Source organism: Ranitomeya imitator, chromosome 1 (genome assembly GCF_032444005.1).
Source record: "Ranitomeya imitator isolate aRanImi1 chromosome 1, aRanImi1.pri, whole genome shotgun sequence".
NCBI classification, from domain to species: domain Eukaryota; kingdom Metazoa; phylum Chordata; class Amphibia; order Anura; family Dendrobatidae; genus Ranitomeya; species Ranitomeya imitator.
This window is the reverse complement of record NC_091282.1, coordinates 349725348-349747374: the sequence shown is the minus strand read 5'-3', so window position 1 is coordinate 349747374 and position 22027 is coordinate 349725348. Positions and strand designations below refer to the sequence as shown.

Here is a 22027-nt window from a genome sequence, read left to right as displayed (position 1 = left end):
ATTATCAAGCTGGTGTTATAAAGTAAACAAACAAATTACTCCTAGAGGGGATTAGACGGGAACTTGAGAAGCAGCTGGTGATTTAAACAGGTTCTGAGTAAACAACTGTTTGAGAGGATCTGTTGGAGTAATATAAGTAGGCCCTAGAGTATATTTGTTTAGGTATATATACTACCCACTGAACTCTAGTGAAGTGCAGTGATTAACATCTATTTACAACTTCAGCAACACCGTCGGTCAGTTGACCACCATTATCGACAGCTCCTTGACATCCTATGCACACTGCACCACCTATGGTAGTACAACTTAATACTACATACTACCTCTTGAACTCTAATGCAGTGCAGTGATTAATATATATATATATATATATATATATATATATATATATATATATATATATACTATTCCAGCAGCACCACCGGTCAGCTGACCTCCAGTATCGATATCCTATTGATCTCCCATGCAGACTGACCACCTATGATAGTACGAATTTAATTAGTACTACCCAACAACGTTTCGTCCATTTTTGTGGGTACTTAACACCCAGATACTCTGACACCACCTTAGGTCTTAGCGTGGTGGTGTTATAAAGTATTCTAATTTACTGAGATAATGACTTTTGGGTTTTCATTGGCTATAAGCCATAATCATCAGCATTACCAGAAATAAACACTTGAAATAGATCACTCTGTTTGTAATGTCTCTATATGAGTCTCCCTTTTTGTATTGAAGAACTGAAATAAATGAACTTTTTAATGATATTCTAAATTTGTGAGAAGCACCTGTAATTAGGGTCCGAAACCATGGTCAAAGTTATTTTAGCACACAAGTCTGCAATGGTGTCCAAACTTTTGCATCAGCCCATTTTCCTTTTTGTTGTTTTTCACACAAAAAAAGTTTCATTTATTTGTTGTATTTTTTTTGCCTAAAATACAAATCATCTTTGACTTTATACCTTTTAGAGATCATTTCATCTTCAACTTGCTTAAAGGAAACCTGTCACCAGTTTTGTGACATAGCAGTAAAAATATCACCTTATTCAGCATTTGTTATGTATTCCCCAAATCCTTATAGAACCCCTGACTCCTCTTGTAAACTCCCGAAAATCTTTTTAATTTCTCCCACGCTGTATGATAATCTTCTCAGTCCAGTCCGATGGGCATGGTTTCGGGCCTCTGCATCCCTCCTCCTGACTTCTGCTCGCTGTCCTCCTGACAGGAATAATGATCCACCTCGCCATGCGACATATCGCGCCTGCTCAGAAATATCGCGTTTGCGCCTCCACAGTATGCTTTGGCCACCTGTGGGGAAAGCCGAAAAACAGAAGTGCGCATGAGCTGGCAAATGTACTTCAGGTACATGAGGCTTCATCCACAAAGTAAGAACGGTGAGCAAAAGTCGATGGGAGGGTTTAACAGGCCTGAAACGACACCCATCGGACCAGACTGAGAATCTATGTATGTGAGCGGCAGCGAGGGCCGTAGTCATGGCCCTCACAGATGTCTACTTTAACGCGCCCTGGCCACCCTCACCACATACACAGTCCCTTAGTCAGAGTATCTGTCTCTCTGCTTTCCGAACCCTCAGGGTCCCCTCTGGTTTGCTGATGGTTCACTCCTATCGATTGCACGCAAAGAGAGGGCAGTCCCACACATCCAGATAATTCCGGTACCGGAAAAATCGGTACCGGAATTATCCGTGTCCATGTGCCCGTGCGTTTCTGTGGCACATCAGTGTGGCACACGTGCGACACAATGTGTGCCGCCCGTGTTTCCCGACTGGGTACCACACGGAGCATGCAGGAGACAGCGCTAGAGATAAGCGTTGTCCCCTGCATCTGGTGCTGAAGCTGCCATTCATATCTTCTCTGCAGCAGCGTTTGCTGTAGAGAAGATATGATAAATCCTTTTTTTTTTTGTTTCTCGTGTTTAAAATAAAGATCCCTGTCCCCATCCCCCTCCCACACCCTGTGCGCCCGCCCGCTGTTATTAAAATACTCACCCGGCTCCCTCGCAGTGTCCTGTCCTCGCCGCACCTTCTCCTGTATGAGCGGTCACGTGGGGCCGCCCATTACAGTAATGAATATGCGGCTCCACCTCTATGGGAGGTGGAGCTGCATATTCATGACTTTAATCGGCGGCCCCACGTGACCGCTCATACAGGAGAAGGTGCGGTGAAGACAGGACACTGCGAGGGAGCCGGGTGAGTATTTTAATAACAGCGGGCGGGCGCACAGGGGGTGGGAGGGGGTGGAGACAGGGATCTTTATTTTAAACACGAGAAACAAAAAAAAAAAAGGATTTATCATATCTTCTCTACAGCAAACGCTGCTGCAGAGAAGATATGAATAGCGGCTTCAGCACCACGTGGGGGGGACAGCGCTTACTGTAGCGCTGTCTCCTGCACGGCACATGGACACGTGGTACGTGTTTTACATGGACCCATTGACATTAATGGGTCCGTGTAATCCATGCGCTCCCACGAACACTGACATGTCTCCGTTTTTTGCACACAAACACACGGTCCGTGAAAACACGCTGACATATGCAGAGACACATTGATTTCAATGTGTCTACGTGAGTCAGTGTCTCCGGTACGTGAGGAAACTGTCACCTCATGTACCGGAGCCACTGACGTGTGAAACCGGCCAGAGACAGAGCCCAGTTCCAACTTTAACCCCTTCGTGACCCAGCCTATTTTGACCTTAATAACCTGGCCATTTTTTGCAATTCTGACCAGTGTCCCTTTATGAGGTAATAACTCAAGAACGCTTCAACAGATCCTAGCGATTCTGAGAATGTTTTTTCATGACATATTGAGCTTCATGTTAGTGGTAAATTTAGGTCGATAACTTTTGTGTTTATTTGTGAAAAAAATGGAAATTTGGCTAAAATTTTGAAAATTTTGCCATTTTCAAATTTTGAATTTTTATTCTGTTAAACCAGAGAGTTATGTGACCCAAAATAGTTAATAAATAACATTTCCCACATGTCTACTTTACATCAGCACAATTTTGGAAACAAAATTTTTTTTTGCTAGGAAGTTATAAGGGTTAAAATTTGAGAAGCGATTTCTCATTTTTACAACAAAATTTGCAAAACCATTTTTTTTAGGGACCACCTCACATTTGAAGTCAGTTTGAGGGGTCTATATGGCTGAAAATATCTAAAAGTGACACCATTCTAAAAACTGCACCCCTCAAGGTACTCAAAACCACATTCAAGAAGTTTATTAACCCTTCAGGTGTTTCACTACTTTTGCTAAATATCTTAGGGTATGTGCACACGTTGCGGATTCTCTGCGGATCCGCGGCGTTTTTTGAGGTGCAGAAACGCTGCAGATCCGCAACTGATTTACAGTACAATGTAAATCAATGAGAAAAAAAAATGCTGTGCACACTTTGGGGAAAATCCGCTGTGGAAACGCTGCGGTTTAAAAGAAGTAGCATGTCACTTCTTTTTTGCGAATCTGCAGCGTTTTTGTGCCCATTCGATTATAGAAAACCGCAGCAAAAACGCACAAAAAACGCACAAAAAACACGACAAATCCGCAGGTGCGTTTTCTGCCAGGATAGGCAGAATCCGCACCAGAAATTCCTAAGCCTAATCCGCAACGTGTGCACATAGCCTAAAAGTGATGTATTTTTTTATGATCATCTCTTAAAATCAAGTAATTTTCAAAAGCAACATATTGCACGTGAGTCTGTTTATGTCACGCTTGAGATTGCACATCGTATGGGATATATTTCTGCGGAGCCCTTCAGTAAAATTGATTTATTAGCATACATTAAATAGTTAAATAATGTGTGGCCAGCTTCACCTGGCCTAATCACTGCAGTTGTAAAGCTTTATATCTTCAGGCTGTGCTGTGGGAGGAATCAGTGGGTTCAGCATGGGGGTTTGGGTAGAGCTTGTGTTGTGGCTGTCCTGGGTTAGTTTCATTGCAGGACAAAATGGTAAGTTGCTTTGTATGTGATGTGTAATAACTGGCGTTTACAGTGTGAATTGTGGTCAATAGTGTCTTATGTAAAGCTGTCCTAGCATGTGTGTGGATCATGAATCTGATATTTTGATGATTGCTTATATAAATTGAGCCTGACCTATTGTGCCTAATCTGTGGGCTATATGAGCTTGGCCAGGTATGTTTGATTGGAGAGGAAAAAACTATATAATTAGTCTCCGTCCCCAGTGGCGTGTGTGTGTGTGTCAGTCAGAGGTGTATCTAGTGTTTCTGGCACCCGGGGCAAGAATTCATTTTGGTGCCCACAAAGAATGACTGCAGACTCATCACAAACCTTGACATTCACTTTAATGCTCCTAACATAAATAAAAACATGAGTTAGTTAGCATCACACATAACATTTACATCCGGTACCTTATAGATGATGTCGTCTCTGGAGCCGTTCTACTTCTTTTCTTCATCTTGTCCAGACCCCATGATGAGTTTTCTCGTCCACAGCTCGTCTCTGCAGATTTACATCTTCTCTACTCTTTTGCAGAAAATCTCCACATGACGCCCTTAGGCTATGTGCACACGATGCGGATTTTGCTTCGGATCCGCAGCTGTTTCCCATGAGTTTACAATGTAAACCTATGGGAAACCAAAAACGCTGTTCCCATGCTGCGGAAAAAAACGTGCGGAAACGCAGCGGTTTACATTCTGCAGCATGTCAATTCTTTATGCGGAATCCGCAGCAGTTTTACACCTGCTTCAATAGAAAACTGCAGATGTAAAACTGCAGCGGAATCTGCAATAAATCCGCAGTAAAAACCGCAGCAGTTTTCCACTGTGGATTTATCAATTCCGCTGTGGAAAAATCCGCAGTGGTCCATTCTACGTGTCATTAAAATGCTCCTGAATAAAAAAATTAAAAAAATTGCCCCTCACTATACTGTCTGCACAAAATATGACCCCCCACATTGTCCCTCTTATGGTACATGATACCTATAATGGCCTCAGATTTTGGCCCCTGCTCCCTCCCTATCCTTGTGTATTTCTTTGGTGTCTTCAGCTCCATTACCCCGCCGTCTGGAGCTGGAGCACTTACCACCAACGCTGCCTGAGCCCTGTGTGTGTCTGTGAAGAGCCGGCGAGTGACGTCAGCAGCGTGATCATGTGACCTGATCACGCTGCTGGCGCTTCACTGATGCAGAAGTGCCGTTACCAGTCAGGGCTTAGAAATGGCTCAAGGGTACTAGCGTCGCTAGTACATCCTTGGGATTCAGAACCGGCGCGCAGCACTTTCTCTGAGCTGGCTGTCAATTTGACAGCTGGCTTAGAGAATGGGAGAATCTCAGTGTGGGGGTGGCAGAATACCTCCTCCTTGGACCGCTGCATCAGGCGGTCTGCTGGCGCCCGAGGCACATGCCCTGGCTGCGCCCCAACCCCCCCCCCCCCCCCCCCCCCGCTGGATACACCACGTGTGTGTGTGTGGTTTTTTGTTTGTTTTTTCTTCTGAAATGCCAGTTTCAAACATGCCTGGCTGAGGTCCTACATCCAGTGCCTGATGCTCAATGAATACGTATCATGTATCAGCTGTGAGGTCCTCTGTAATCTCTGCGGTCAGTTTTTACTATAATTCCCCAGCAGCATGTACATAAGCACTACCCCCATCATCCCATGACTGACTGTGGTCTACTCTTATCTATGATTAATCTGGGCCCGCAGTGTTTCATTCATGGTGGTGTTATTTGTCTGGCTGTGTCCAATGTTAGTCTAGAAATGCAGTTGTACAATGGATCGTCACTATTTAACTGTGTACAGTTCATTAACTCTTATTGCTAATAAAAGTAACATTTTTAAAATTATTTATAATTTTTTTTTTTCTTGGCAGCGCCTCCAAATGTTGTGTTTTATCAGTGCAACAGAACATCTGTAAGCGTGGCTGTTAAAAAGGACCCGTTGGATAACAGAATGTTGGTGGACCCTGGAAGCCTGACCTTGGGGAAATGTTTTCCGTCCAGTACTACTGCACTACGTGGCTTCTTGGTGTTTGAGTACAGTCTCTATGATTGCAGGTTTTCCAGAATGGTAAATTTTTGCCCTCTACCTTGAGACTTTTTCTTGTAATCTCTCTACAATCGTCTTCTGCAGGAACAGTATGTACTGGACGTGACCTTGTCACCTGTGGAAAGTTTATCAATAGCGAGAGGATTAATTGTGTTACAATGCTCAATTAGTAAGACACACTTAAGGTACCTTCACACAACGACATCGTTTCAACGTCACGCTTTTTGTGACGTAGCAACGATCCCGCTAACTATCTTTGGGTGGCAGCGACCAACAATCAGGCCCCTGCTGGGAGATCGTTGGTCGTGGGGAATAATCAGGACCTTTTTTTTTTTTTTTTTTTTTGTCGCTGTCATCGCTAGATCGGCATGTGTGACGCCGATCTAGCGATGTCTTCACCTGTAACCAGGGTAAACATCGGGTTACTAAGTGCAGGGCCACGCTTAGTAACCTGCTATTTACCCTGGTTACCATTGTAAAAGTGAAAAAAAAAAAAAAAAAAAATAGTACATACTCACATTCCGATGTCTGTCATGTCCCCTGCCGTCGGCTTCCCTGCACTGACTGTCAGTGCTGGCCGTAAAGCAGAGCACAGCCGTGACGTCACCGCTGTGCTCTGCTTTACGGCCGGCGCTGACAGTCAGTGCGGGAAGCTGACAGCAGGGGACGTGACAGACATCGGAATGTGAGTATGTACTATTTATTTTTTTATTTTTTTTTTTTTTACTTTTACAATGGTAACCAGGGTAAATAGCGGGTTACTAAGCGTGGCCCTGCACTTAGTAACCCGATGTTTACCCTGGTTACCCGGGGACTTCGGCATCGTTGAAGACAGTTTCAACGATGCCGAAGTCGTTGTCGCTGGAGAGAGCTGTCTGTGTGATAGCTCCCCAGCGACCACACAACGACTTACCAACGATCACGGCCAGGTCGTATCACTGGTCGGGATCGTTGGTAAGTCGTTTAGTGTAACGGTACCTTTAGTGATTAGAGACACACTTTCAGTAAGGCTATGTGCACACGTTGCGGATTAGGCTTAGGAATTTCTGGTGCGGATTCTGCATCTCTGGGCAGAAAACGCACCTGTGGTTTTGATTTTTTTTTTTTTTTTTTGCGGATTTACTACCAACTTTTTGCATATTTACTGCGTTTTTTTTTTTTTTTACCCCTGCAGATTTCTATAATGGAATGGGTACAAAAACGCAGCAGATCCGCAAAAAAAGTGACATGCTACTTGTTTCCACACGGAATTTTCTGCACCATTAGCACAGCATTTTTTTTTTTAATTTTTTTTTTAACCATTGATTTACATTGTACTGGAAATAACTTGCATTTCTGCACCGCAAAAAAAAGCTGCAGATCCGCAGGAAATCCGCAACATGTGCACATACCCTCAGACATCAGGAATGTAACTATTAACCCTATCTGTAGACAAATAGGGTTTTGAGGTGACGGTAAAGCAAATTTATGATCACTTGGGGGGGACCCCCACCTCTTGTGAGGTCTACTCAATTCACTGTCTCTGGTGGTCACGTATGCACATCATGACTTTAAGTGCCTCTGTTTAATTTGTGTGGTCCAAGCAGTATTGTGCACCCCCTCCCCGGTGATCATGTATACAAATTTTCAAACTAATGCTCCAACAAAACATGCTGCCATCACTTTCATGGTACAACAATATAAGGTTGCTTTTCTTTAGAAATGTGAGGAACCTTAAAGTATGTAGCCTGCACTGTACCATGATGGGATATAGAGATTATATAATATCTTATTCTTTTACAATGTTAAAATGCAGGCTCTGGCGCCATCTAGAGGTACAAGTGGCATACTACAAGATACGTACACTTATGGCATAAATAAATGGTGATGGAGATTGGGATGGGCAAAGCTCATGGATATTAAAGGCCAGCCTGCAGGAGCTTATTATTGAGGGAACTAGCATAGCTGCAGAAGAAACATTACTTTAGTAAATCTACAGGATGGGGGGTAATTGAAACCCTAACAAGCATTACAATCAAGGGTTTTCGCTTCTAGGATAAGGCTCATTTACACGTAAGTGTTTTCACACGTATCATAGAGCCATTCAAGTGAATGGATCTGTGCACATGTCAGAGCGTTTCCACGGACTGTCAATGGGCAAATATGCTGACATGTCCATGTTTTTTTGTTTTTTTTTTTATGTGATTTTGCAAAATGTCCCACAAACGGATGACATCTGTGTGACCCGAATCAGCGGTACTGTTCTCTGGCATCGAATGCTGAAGACAGCTCACCTTGTTCTGCAATGTTGAGAGTTGTAGTTAACTGATAACGGCGACAGCTGACGGGATTATTAATCAGCCGTCTCCTGTGCTAAAAACACTAGCTGGTATTCTCAGGCTAGTAAGGGGCAATTGATATAACCCCCAGCCTGAAAATAGCAGCCCGCAGCCACCTCAGAAAATATGTATCTATTAGATGCGCCAATTCTAGCGATTTGCCCGGCTCTTCCCACTTTGCTCTGTGGTTGTAGCAAGTTGGGTAGATATAAACCTTTTTGTATTGTGACAAGCCATGGGTTTGTAATGGAGAGGCATCTATAAAGCCTATCCATAACTAATCCTATAGCTGTAATGTAAGTAAACACACAGTAAGTATAAAGTCTTTTATTTTAAATAAAAACAAAAGAACTTTTTTCTTTATTTAAAAATGAGTTGTACTCGCCTAACACCCATTCCATTGAAGCCCTCGACTCCTGTAATAAAACAAAAATAAAAAGCAACCATGTCCTTCACCTGTCATACGTTCTCTCCCACACCACAATCCACGTCTCAAATGTTTTTCAATCTGGACAGTGCCAAGATGCAACCAATCAGGCTGAGAACCACTGTAGAATGAGCTGCTGTGCTCCTAGCATCAAGGAGCACATCAGTGAATTTGCTGACCTTTTACACTGAGATGTTCTCATGAGGTCACTGCGTTTCAGGGGTCTGGCTGTAACGTAACCTCAATTACGTCACTGATGGCGCACTCCTGCCAGCTCATTTGCCAGTGGCTTTTGGCCTTGATGGTTGTATCGTGATCCCTTCGGGTGCCATTGAGGAAACTGAAGTACCGGTAACTTGTTTTCACCAACTTAAATGATTTTAAATCTTTCTTGCACAGGTCTCTGGCAATGCTGTGAAATTCTTCACGGATTTAGTGTACAAGCCTGGTGCTGGTGCAAATGTGTTTCCACAGCCTTTCCAACAGCAAATAAACTGCATATCTGACATGTGAGTTCACTTTTTTTTTTTTTCTTCCCCATTTATTATCGCCATGTAAAGCTCATTTTTATAATAACTCCTTTTTCTACTGTTAGATCAATGAATCCTTCACCTATTGAATCTGCAGTAACTGTGCAAGCTTCTGGAGCAGGGCAATTTGACATTTCAGCCCAAATCATGAATGGTAACTATCTTGTTAACCCCTGTAAGACTTGGGCAGTGGGACTACTCTGCCTCACAGTACTAACACAAGGGACTACTCTTCCTAACTTGCCCACCTCCCTCCCCAGGATACTTAATCCTGCATCAGGTGCAATACGCCTGTCAGGCACAGCTGATGTTTTTTTGTTTTTTTTCCTCCTCCAAAAAGCAGGGGATGCTGCAGTACATTCCTATCTTTAGGTGCTGCTTTAAATCCCCGCGACTGGGTTTTTACCATCGCTGCAGAGAGCAGGTGTGGCATAGTAGGTTTGTGCTGTATAGGTTTTTTTTTTATTTTTATGAATGAATAATGCAAATCTTGGGGAAGAAGGGTTTTGGTGGTATCTATGAAAAAATATATATATTACGCTGAAGGTGACATGCAGCATATTAAAAAAAAAAAAAAAAAAAAAAAATGCATTTTTGTAAATTCAGGAGAAAAACTTACCCACATGCACAAGAGACAAATGTACCTTGGTAAAACAGGCTTCACTGCCAGGAGGGCAGGTTTTGCCTGCAGGAGAAAAAACGCAATGTTTGAACACAGCCTAAGGAGGGTAAAAAACCCTTTAGCAAAATTGCTGAGGAAACTACCAAAAAAAGGCGGTCATGTCCTGAATCATCTTCCTGAACACTCGGTTGGTTCATGCACGTCCATAACACACTGGATGCAGCTAGTCTTGGGCTGTGAACACTGTATATCTTTTGCTACAGATTTGTCACAACTTGATGGTTTCCTGACTCCTGCAAAGTGAAAATCCTGAAGTCTCATGCACATATTGCTTATTTGTTACTAGCAGCATGTCAATTATTTTTGCTGCATATTTCATCCCTATTATTGAGTGGGGGGAGGGGGAACTACACCAAATGCGAGTCTTACCTGCCAAGAGATGTAGAAATATCTGCACCAAACACTTGGCCTCAGGGTATTTTTCCACGTTCAGGAAACGCTGCGTGTTTGACGCTGCATAGAGACAGTGTCCAGATGTTACAGCATAGTGGAGGGGACTTTATGAAATCCCGTCTCCACTATGTGTGGTAACACACATCTGGCAGCCCTGTGACTCCGGACATGCGGCGCGTCTCTTTAGATCGCAGCATGTCGGTTTACCTTGCGGAGGCACAGGACCCTATGTGTGGGGTGCGATGATTCTGGATGTGTGCAAAGAACACATCCGGCATCATCACGTCTACAAAAGGGGCGGAGCTTTGGGCAGAGCGAGTTTTACGCTCCGTACAAAGCATCGGCCATCCTGAATGTGGACACGTACCGTTGGGGTATGTGCACTCATTGAGTAAATGGATGGAGAAATTTCTGCATCTATTGGCAGAAAAAACAACTTCAAAATTTATTTATTTTTTTTTTTTTTTTGAGGCCAATGGTGAAACACACAGAATCGACATGCAGCAGATTATCTGCAAGTCAATAATACTCATTGTGTACATGAAACTTCAGGTTTCTCATTCACTTTGGAACCAGGATTGCTTCAGGCTTTGCTAGCCAATCTGCAATGTGTGCACAAGCCCTTAATGGCTCAGACAACTGACAAACATGCAATATATGAACCTGCCCCAGAACACAAACTATGGATTATTTTTCTTAACCAAAAATTCCCTCAAGCACCTGAGCTCCTACCATGTCTTGTAATACTTGCATTTCTATTGAGGGCAAGGCTCCATGGATGTAACTTCTTGGTATAGGTAAACCTGTTTTGTGAAGGGGTAATCTGTCAGCTGCTTGACTCGTACAGAACAAAATGATTGTCAGGCTAATATCTGACAAGCTGGATCCTTGACGCTCCACAAAGAAATCAATTGTTTTGGGGCCCTAGACACATCAGTCAACTGATCCATTAATGTGTGTGTAAAGGGAATGTCTGCAGGTTTTTACTATGTAAACTGAGAGCAGCTTGATGGGGTTAAAGCACTGACTTCAACCTTGTCAGGCTGTCTACTTAACAGTGAAGACTTAAGGTACCTTCACACATAACGATATCGTTGCTTTTTGTGACGTAGCAACGATATCGTTAAGGAAATCGTTGTGTGACGGCGACCAACGATTAGGCCCCTGCTGGGAGATCGTTGGTCGCTGGGGAAAGTCCAGAACTTTGTTTCGTCGCTGGATCGGCGTGTGTGACACCGATCCAGCGATGTCTTCACTGGTAACCAGGGTAAACATCGGGTAACTAAGCGCAGGGCCGCGCTTAGTAACCCGATGGTTACCAGCGTAAATGTAAAAAAACAAACACTACATACTTACCTACCGCTGTCTGTCCCCGGCGCTGTGCTCTGCACTCCTCCTGTACTGGCTGTGAGCGTCGGTCAGCCGGAAAGCAGAGCGGTGACGTCACCGCTCTGCTTTCCGGCCGCTGTGCTCACAGCCAGTACAGAGAAGCAGAGCGCCGGGGACAGACAGCGGTAGGTAAGTATGTAGTGTTTGTTTGTTTTTTTTGTTTTTTTTACTTTTACGCTGGTAACCAGGGTAAACATCGGGTTACTAAGCGCGGCCCTGCGCTTAGTAACCCGATGTTTACCCTGGTTACCGGCATCGTTGGTCGCTGGAGAGCGGTCTGTGTGACAGCTCTCCAGCGACCAAACAGCGACGCTGCAGCGATCCGGATCGTTGTCGGTATCGCTGCAGCGTCGCTTAATGTGAAGGGGCCTTTAATCACCTGTGATTAACATTCCTGACTAGGTGGCCACTGTGCTTGTAAAGTCCAACTCCACCCCCTTTGTGATAAGCAGCTCATTGTCTATAGCTCGGCACACAGAGCCTGGTGGGGTGGGATTCACTTTCTCATATCTTCTGCATGGCTAAATGTAAGGCTGTGTGCACACGCATTCTTGAGGTCTGCGGATTTTTCCGCAGCGCATTTGTGAAAACAGCAGGTAAGGCTAGGTTCACATTGCATTAATGGCGTCCGTTAGACGGACTACGTTACACCGTGGTGTAACGTAGTCCCTAACGCTGCCATTAACTCCAATATCGGACGCATCGCTAGCGCACACCCACAATGGGCGTGCACTAGCGATGTGCCGTCATTGAGTGACGGACCCTGAGATGCAGGCTGCAGCATTTCCAGGTCAGTCACTGCTAGCGCAGATAGAGCTAGCAGATGCTCTATCTGCGCTAGCGGCGCGGTGCCAATACCTGCACTTGCGTTTATAGCAGCCAGTTCACATACGTGAACGGGCTGCTATAAACGCAATGTAAACCCAGCCTAAGGCACTGCGTTTTAACTGCAGAATTACCACGGTTTTTGTGTGGATTGCACTGCAGTTTTACACCTGTGGTTTTCTATTATGGAGCAGGTGTAAAAGCGCTGCAGATTCTGTACAAAGAATTGACATGCTGCAGAATGTAAACCGCTGCGTTTTTGCCTAGTTTTTCCGCAGCATATGCACTGCGGATTGCATTTCCCATAGGTTTACATTGTACTGTAAATGCATAGGGAACTGCTGTGGAGCAGCAGCAAAATCCACAGTGTGTGAACATGACCTAAAAGTTAGAACTTTTATACCCAGTAACTAATTGATACATTGTTGGATTCAGGGTCTCTTTGCCTAAATCATGCTGCTCTCAGAGGTAGTAAAAAGGTCCTGCTGACCTCCTTTACGATATGTATCAAAAGAAGCATGGACCTTTAACAAATTTTTCGCATATTCAGCTGTCAGACAGAAATGTGTTTTTTTTTTTTGTTTTTTTTTTATTTCAGTGTAAATGTATAAAATTGCCTGGCACACTTCGCCAGGCCATGTCTGAGACTGGCATAAAAAACAACTTGCAAAGATGATGCAACACTTCAAGTAGTTTTATGCCAGTAAACTAAATTTCAGCCCATGTTTCTGTGCATGGAATAGGCACATTGACTCTGCCTTGTTGCAAATGTTATGTACATAAAATATTATGGCTATGTTTATAACCTGGTTGTTACTATTATTATTTTTTTTTTTTTCCAGATGACTTTTCAACTGGCATAGACGTAAAAGACTTCTTTCTTGGCGCTCCAATATTCTTGGCTATATCTGTAGCAACAGCCAATCATATGGCTCTGCAGATCTTTGTGGATGAATGTATTGTTGCCCCAACCAGAGACCTCAGTATTGCAGGGGAGCGCTACATCTTGATTAACAACCACGGGTAACCAATATCCATTCCTACTTGCTGCACACATGGGACTAGCACATGTTCAATTCTCCAAACATGTACAGTGGGGATAAGTACTTGATACACTGCAAGTTTTTCCTTTCACCATGACAGCGCCGCACGTGAGATGGCATCCGCCCCCAGGAACAGGAAACCTGTAGCAGAGATATAAGAATGGGGTGGCCCCTCTCTCCTCAGTTTGGTTTCTTGTTCCTGCAGGTGGACGCCTGTCGCAGAGCTCCTACCTCCGGAGGGATACCCCCTCTGATGAGTCCGGTCCGGAGGCCGAGGTCCGCGGGGAAGCCAGCCGTAGTCGGCGGCATCGCGTGCGGTGCTGTCCGGTGTCGGGCTGCTGGGTCCGCGCCATCCCTTTCCTCGCTGGACTCCCCGGCGACCGCTCTGTGCAAGAGGCCGGTCCGGGGTTGCGGGGGCGTGTCCCTCACTGACGCTGGCGCCGAAGTGAGGGATGACTACTTCCGGTCGCAGGAAGTGACGTCACACGCCGAGGGAGCCGGTGTGCTGGACACTTCCGGGCGGAAGCTGATCCAGTGGCGCGCACACCGCTCCTCTATAAAATACGGCAGCAAAGAGGAGTCGCTGGTCCTGCTCTTCAGACGGAGATGACCGAACCAGCGGTAGATCCGGAGCTGCTGATGCCTGCGCCTAAAATGTCGGAAGACACTCAAGCTGCAGGGGTACCCAGGGTCCTGGAGGGGTGAGTGCCTTTGTAAGGCAAGCTACGCACACACTGATACCTGTACACTGTGTTTTGTAGGAAGGGAAAGCCACCTCCAAGCAAAAGAATAGGGTCTGTCCACTATGTAAAGAAAAACTCCCTAGGCTATACAACAAAAAGATCTGCCAGCCCTGTATTGACAGAACAGTTGCGGAGGAATCTTCTTGCCTATTACAAAACATTAAAACAATCATACGGGAGGAAGTTAAATCTACAGTTAAAGAACAGTTGAGACATCACACAAAGGAGACCCCCCCCCCCCCCCCCCCCTCCCCCAAGTGAACAAGGGTCGGACATAGATTCAGGGGATGAGCCGGGAGCCTTAACCCCCTCTGATGCCTCAGATTTAGACTCCTCAGATGAGGAGTATGGCCGCCCATGCTTTCAGTCGGAGGACATTGGAAAGCTGCTCAAACTTGTCAGAACGACTATGGGAGTAGAGACCCCTAGAGAACCACGGACAATCCAAGACACCATGTTTAGCAACTTGGAGGAGAAGAAGCGAAAGTTTTTTCCCTTCCATGATAACATAATTAAATTAATAAAACGTGAGTGGAAAAAGCCTAATAAAAAGATGTCTGTCCCTCAGGCATTAAAACGCAAATACCCCTTTGATGAGGAGGTCTGTGAGAAGTGGGATAAGGCGCCTAAGTTAGATGCAGCCATCGCCAGCACTTCTAAGGGGGTTGCGTTACCATTTGAAGACATGGGAGCCCTAAGGGACCCCCTCGACAAAAAAAGCAGATGCTTTTCTAAAGTCGGCTTGGGAAGCAGCGACATGGTCATTTAAACCCGGGGTTGCTGCCACTTGCACGGCACGTGCTATGGTCAAGTGGTTAGAGGAGTTAAGTGACCAAATCAAAAACAAATGCCCAAGAGAGAGGCTTCTGGAAGCATTGCCCTCTCTGCAAGGCACCGCAAGATTCCTAGCAGACTCCTCGATAGATTCAGTTAGAAGTGCCGCACGCGTGTGTGCCTTATCTAATTCAGGAAGGAGAACATTATGGCTGAAAAATTGGACGGCTGACTTCCAATCAAAGGTCAAACTCTGCGGAGTACCCTGTGAAGGGCAATACCTTTTTGGCAAATCTCTAGACGAAATCCTTGAGAAAGCGTCGGACAAAAAGAAGCGGTTTCCACCCCCTTCCTTTCCCAGGCGCCGATGGGATACCTCTCGTTCGTCCTTTCGTGGTGGATATAGAGGGACCCGCGGCCGATCAGATGACAGGTCTAGTCGAGGCAGACCCTGGAGAGAGCGAAAGGAAAGGGGATTCCTTTTCAACAAACCTCCCCCCAAGCCTGATCCCAAAAATCAGTGACGCCAGCATTCCGGTGGGGGGAAGACTCCGGCGGTTTGTCCATCACTGGGCAGCACTGCCGGCTTCTCATTGGATAACAAATTTGTTGTCAGAAGGTCTAAAGTTCAAATTCTCCAACCTCCCACCAAATCGTGTAAAAATGACCCAGGTGGGGGGAAAAAATCAGGCCATATTAGAAAGAGAAATTTATCTCCTCATGCAAAAAGAAGTGTTAGTAGAAGTACCCCATCAAGAGATAGGGAAAGGGTTCTACAGCACTTTATTTCTAACACCAAAACCAGACGGCTCGCTGAGGGTAATATTCAACCTAAAAGCCCTAAACCATTACATTCAAATAGACAAGTTCAAGATGGAGACTTTAAAGACCGCAGTAAAAGTACTCGACCCAAACTGTTACATGGTGGTGGTCGATCTTACAGACGCTTACTACCATGTGCCAATCGCCGTCCAACACCAACAATACCTAAGATTGGTGGTAAATCTGGGAAAAACCCCCGTCCATCTACAATATCAATGTCTTCCTTTTGGGGTAGCCATTGCGCCCCGTATATTCACAAAAATTATTTCCGAAGTAGCATCTTTCGTCAGGAAAGAAGACATAATGTTGGTACCCTATTTGGACGATTTTTTGATAATGGCAAAAAAACAAAGAAAGTTGCAAAAGTGCGGCCGCAAGGGTGCTGGAGGTACTGACCAATTTAGGATGGATGATAAACCTGAAAAAATCAAGGCTTGTCCCAACTCAAACCCAAGAATTCCTCGGAATTGTGTTAGATTCAGTCAAGCAGGAGTGTGTCCTCCCACAGAGGAAAGTTCAATCTATCCAACAGAGGGTAGAGTCATTCCAATTACAACAGACTATCTCTCTGAGAAACGCAATGTCACTCCTAGGGGTCCTAACGGCAACGATTCCAGCAACGCGATGGGCACAAAGCCACACACGGGAGTTACAATGGCAGATACTAGCCGAACAAGAAAAAAATCCATACAATCTGAATCGGAAGATTCTTCTGTCACCAGAAGTTCAAAACTCACTAGAGTGGTGGCTGAAAACAGAAAATCTAACCAACGCAGTGCCATGGTTAGTACGAGATCCAGTAGTCATTACTACCGATGCGAGTCCGTGGGGTTGGGGGGCACATTTGGGAGATCAGGTCCTACAGGGTCAATGGGGAAGCCCAATGACAACAGCGTCCTCCAATCTAAAAGAATTGTCTGCGGTGAGACTAGCACTTCTTCATATAGGGGAAAGAATTCTGGGAAGACATGTGGTAGTGTTATCCGACAACAACACAACAATAGCTTATATAAACCGCCAAGGGGGCACAAGATCAACATCCCTTATGGCAGAGGCCAAAGAACTTTTTCTATGGGCCGAAAACAACCTTCTTTCGCTAACCGGAACATACTTGAAAGGATCAGAGAATCAAGTAGCCGACTACTTAAGCCATCACACGTTACATCAGGGGGAGTGGTCCCTGAACCAGCAAGTATTTGGGAAAATATGTGCCAGCTGGGGCGTTCCAGACGTAGACCTGTTCGCCACAAAACAAAATCGGAAGGTGAAGAGGTTCTATTCTCTGAACCCAAGAGAGCACCCGGAGGGGGTAGACGCGTTCCTGTATCGGTGGAACTTCCATCTAGCATACGCATTCCCCCCAATACCATTAATCCCGGCAGTCCTCAGGAAAATTCGGGAGGACAAAGCACGAGTGATCCTCATAGCTCCCTTTTGGCCGAAGAGAGCGTGGCTCAGGCGCATGTCTATCTCGGACCCGTGGATCTTTCCGGATGCTCCGGATCTCCTATACCAAGGGCCAGTTCAACATCCCCAAGTTCAGAGATTGCATCTCACCGCCTGGAACTTGAAAGGGGACTTCTGTTAGCAAAAGGATTCTCAAGCCCTTTGGTGACCACATTGCTTGCTAGCAGGAAAAAGGTCACCTCAGACAAATACCAAAAAATCTGGCAAAAATTCCTAGATTTTTCGGGACGACAGTTGTCTGACTCTGGTCAACAGGTCCCAGTAAAAGAAATTCTTGAATTTCTCCAAAAAGGGTTGGAAAAAGGTCTGTCTACTAACACCTTAAAGGTGCAGGTCTCTGCCCTTGGTGCACTGTTCGATCAAAAACTTGCTGACCACCCTTGGATCTATAGGTTCATTCGAGCCTCCTTTACTTCCAGACCCTCAAAATTAATACCTAAGATAGCTCCCTGGGATTTGAATTTAGTTTTAAAGGCTCTTACCGTTTCCCCCTTTGAACCTCTGGATTCTATATCAATAAAATCCTTGACTCTAAAAACGGTTCTCCTAGTTGCCTTAACGTCTGCCCGCCGTACTTGTGAGTTACAAGCTATGTCGGTGAACCCTCCTTACACTACTTTCCATGATGACAAAGTAGTTATTAAAACCGACCCTGCCTTTCTTCCGAAGGTCAATTCTAAATTTCATAGAGACCAGGAAATTATTCTGCCCTCTTTTTGTTCCCAGCCAAAATCCCAGGGAGAGAAGACCTTCCATTGTCTCGATGTCAGACGCTGCCTCCTTCAATACTTAGAGGCCACAAATTCCTGGCGTCAGTCATCGGCCCTTTTTGTCACCTATCAGGGGACAAACAGGGGAAAAAAGGCATCAAAGGCAACTATTGCACGGTGGTTGCGTACGGCTATTTCACTTTCATATTCTTTTTCTGGTCAAGTTCCCCCACAGGGTGTTACGGCTCACTCCACGCGTGCTATAGCCACTTCTTGGGCGGAAAGGGCTAACGCCTCGATAGAACAGATTTGTAAAGCGGCAGTATGGTCATCACCCTCTACCACCTTCCGACACTATAGGTTAGACTTAGGTCAATCAGACTTGTCTTTTGGGAGAAAGGTGTTGTCTGCTGTCGTCCCACCCTAGGAATCTTCTATTTTTTCCTCTCACGTGCGGCGCTGTCATGGTGAAGGGGAAAAATGATAATTACTTACGGGTAATTTGATTTTCCGGAACCATGACAGCGCCGCATTAATTCCCGCCCTATCTTGGTGATGGTTGTGTGATTCACAAAAAAAAACAACAAAAAAAACTTATTGTATATGGATAAATGTATATATGCAAAGCATGTGTACACAAGAGCTAACGAAATGGCTATACAAATGTAAATATGATACATAACTGTGTACTAACAAAGCGGTCATCTTCCATACTCTGCAAACAAACTGAGGAGAGAGGGGCCGCCCCATTCTTATATCTCTGCTACAGGTTTCCTGTTCCTGGGGGCGGATGCCATCTCTCACGTGCGGCGCTGTCATGGTTCCGGAAAATCAAATTACCCGTAAGTAATTATTATTTTCCCACCTACAAAGAATGGAGAGGGCTATAATTTGTCATAGGTACACTTCAACTGTGAGACAGAATGTATAAAGTCACTTTTTTTTTTTTTTCACCTACCACCTATCAAGAATTCTTAGACCTGTTAGTTTTTATTTAAGAAGCACATCTACTCTGCACTCACTTGTCTGTCCACACACTCCAATCTCTCCACCATGGCCAAGACCAAAGAGCTGCCAGGGATAATCATAGACCTGCACAAGGCTGGGATAGGCTACAGGACAATGGGCAAGCAGCTTGGTGAGAAGATGACAACTGTTGGCACATTATTAGAAAATGACAGTCATCTTGTGTGTGTGTTCCAATCTTCCTCGGATGGGGATCCATGCAATGACTCCTCCTGGGATAAGGATAATTCTGAGGGGACAGGAATTGGCCCAGAACTTCATGGGAGGACCTTGTCAACCTCAAGAGAGCTGGGACCATAGTCTCTAACATTACCATTGGTAACCCTATGCAATCATGAATTAAAATCCTGCAGGGCACGTAAGCTTTCCACCCTGCTCACACCAGCACATGTCCAGGCCCATTTGAAGTTCACCAATGATCATCTAGGTCAGGGGTCCCCAACTCCAGTCCTCAAGGCCCACCAACAGGTCATGTTTTCAGGATTTCCTTTGCATTGCACAGGTGATGCAATTATTACCTGGGCAAGACTAAGGAAATCCTGAAAACATGACATGTTGGTGGGCCTTGAGGACTGGAGTTGGGGACCCCTGATCTAGGTGATACAGAGGAGGCATGGGATAAGGTCATGTGGTCAGTTGAGAACAAAATAGAACTTTTTTGGTATCTACTCCACTTGCTGTGTTTGGAAGGAGTACATCCCAAAGAACGCAGCCTCAATTGTTAAGCATGCTGGTTGAAACGTCATACTTTGGAGGTGCTTCTCTCTGCAAAGGAGATGTGATGACTACGTCATATTGAGGGGAGGATGGGGTCATGTATCGTGATATTTTGATCAACCACCTCTTTTCTCCTTTACCCTTATCTCAGCACCAGAGAGAGGGGATCTGCCCTTCAGGGACAGGAAACCTACAAATAAAAAGAGCAGTACCTGTCCCTCACATCAGTTTGGCTTCCTGTCCCTGTCGGGGAACCTTCAGTTCGGTGTACCTGAAGTCAGAAGGTATACTGACAGCGGGGATCCCCTGCCATGGCTGTGCAGTGTCCTGAAGCTGCTGTTGGGACTGAGGGATCTTTCAGGGCGAGCATGGGATTGGGGGGGTTGAGTGCAGCTGCCGCACCATACTCCAGTGCTGGACGTCTGGAGGGTGTGCAACATGCCCCCCCCCCATGTGACTGGGAGTCACATGACAAGGAGGAACGTCTGTTATGGAGCCGGAAGTAGTACAGGGGACGTCAGGTGGTTTGTCAAAAAGGAGCAGGATAAGACGCTCCCCGTAGCTAGCGGTCACCTGTATAGTGGACGACTGCGAACCGCAACAGCCTAGAAGACAGCATGATTCTTCAGGCAAGCTGCATGGACGTTCCAGCAGCCATTCCACCCAGCACAGCGGGAGCTCTAGCGTAATGGACACGTTTCCAGCCTCAAAATGCCCATCAGAGGACCCTATTCCTTCTCCAAAACTGGTACCCACAGCTGGATCTGATTGGTGAGTGATCTTTGTGAAAGCTCATTTTGTAATTGGGGTCCCCTTTCTATTCGGGGAGGAAAAAGTTTGGGCAACGTCTATATTTTAGCCAATGTGTAGTGAGGATTTATATATCACCTGGGATGAAAGGCTTTTGTCATTCATGCAAAGAACAGATACAAGATGGAGGTTGAAATCACCTTTTAGATACCTGACACTACCCCCTTGTGAGAGGTAACAGTAGGTCAGTAAGCACCCCGAATCTGAGTCCGCTAGTTCCGAGGAGAGATATTCGAGTTCATTGGATACTTCATCGGAGGAGGAAGCAATGGGGTGCTATTGTCTCCCTTTAGAAGAAATAGAAAATCTGGTTAAAGCAGTGGGATCCACGATGGTAATGGACCCTTGCCCAGAAGAAACAGTGCAGGATGTAATGTTTTGGGGGGATTGGGCCAAAAAACGCCAATTCCCCTAAATGGAAATATACAAGCCCCAAAATTAGATGTAGTGGTAGCCTCCAAAAAAAATTGCCCTCCCTTTCAAGGACATGGGAGTTTTAAAAGACCCACTTGATAAAAAGGCAGATTCCTTCCTTAGGGTATGTTCACACGTTCAGGATTTCCATCCTTTTTTTTTTCAGGACAGTTTTTTTAAAAACTGCAGCTCTTGGCAGAAAACGCAGGTCCTTTTTTTTGGTCCTTTTTTGATGCGTTTTTTGATGCGTTTTTTGATCCTTTTTTTATGCAGTTTTCTATGCAGAGACTGTGTTTCCTGGGAAGCTTTTTAGGGCTAAAATGGCTGAAAATACCCTACCCCTAACCCTACCCCTAACCCTACCCCTAACCCTACCCCTACCCCTAACCCTATTCTAACCTTAGTGAAAAAAAAAAATTCTTAATTTTTTTATTGTCCCTACCAATGGGGGTGACAAAGTGGGGGGGGGGGGGGGGTGTCATTTACTATTTTTTTTTATTTTGATCACTGAGGTTATATCTCAGTGATCAAAATGCACTTTGGAGCGAATCTGCCGGCCGGCAGATTCGGCGGGCGCACTGCGCATGCGCCCGCCATTTTGCAAGATGGCGGCGCCCAGGGAGAAGACGGCCGGACGGACACCGGGACGCCGGGTAAGTATAAGGGGGGGGAGATTAGGGCACTGGGGGGGGGGGGGGGCATCAGAGCACGGGGGGGGGGGGCATCGGAGCACGGGGGGGCGGGATCGGAGCACGGGGGGGCAGCCACACTCCTCCCCCGCACTTCCGCCCGCTCCCCCGCACTTCCTGCTGCAGCGGTTCTGCACATCAAATCGCAGTAAAACCCGCAGATATATTTTTGATCTGCGGGTTTTACTGCGATTTTGACCTCACAATGGAGGTCTATGGGTGCAGAACCGCTGCGG

The 22027-nt window shown here is 45.5% G+C and overlaps 1 protein-coding gene across 1 annotated transcript in view; it reads left to right on the top strand.

The window, feature by feature from the left end:
* The window catches only part of LOC138664607 (zona pellucida sperm-binding protein 3-like), a 78250-nt gene extending 64647 nt beyond the window's left edge, over nt 1-13603 (top strand). Inside the window, exons 2-5 of the mRNA XM_069751485.1 lie at nt 5837-6033; nt 9157-9266; nt 9353-9462; nt 13419-13603. Coding sequence (XP_069607586.1) covers nt 5837-6033; nt 9157-9266; nt 9353-9462; nt 13419-13603 — 602 coding nt within the window. The remainder of the gene's footprint in view (nt 1-5836; nt 6034-9156; nt 9267-9352; nt 9463-13418) is intronic.
* Nucleotides 13604-22027: the final 8424 nt, after the last annotated feature.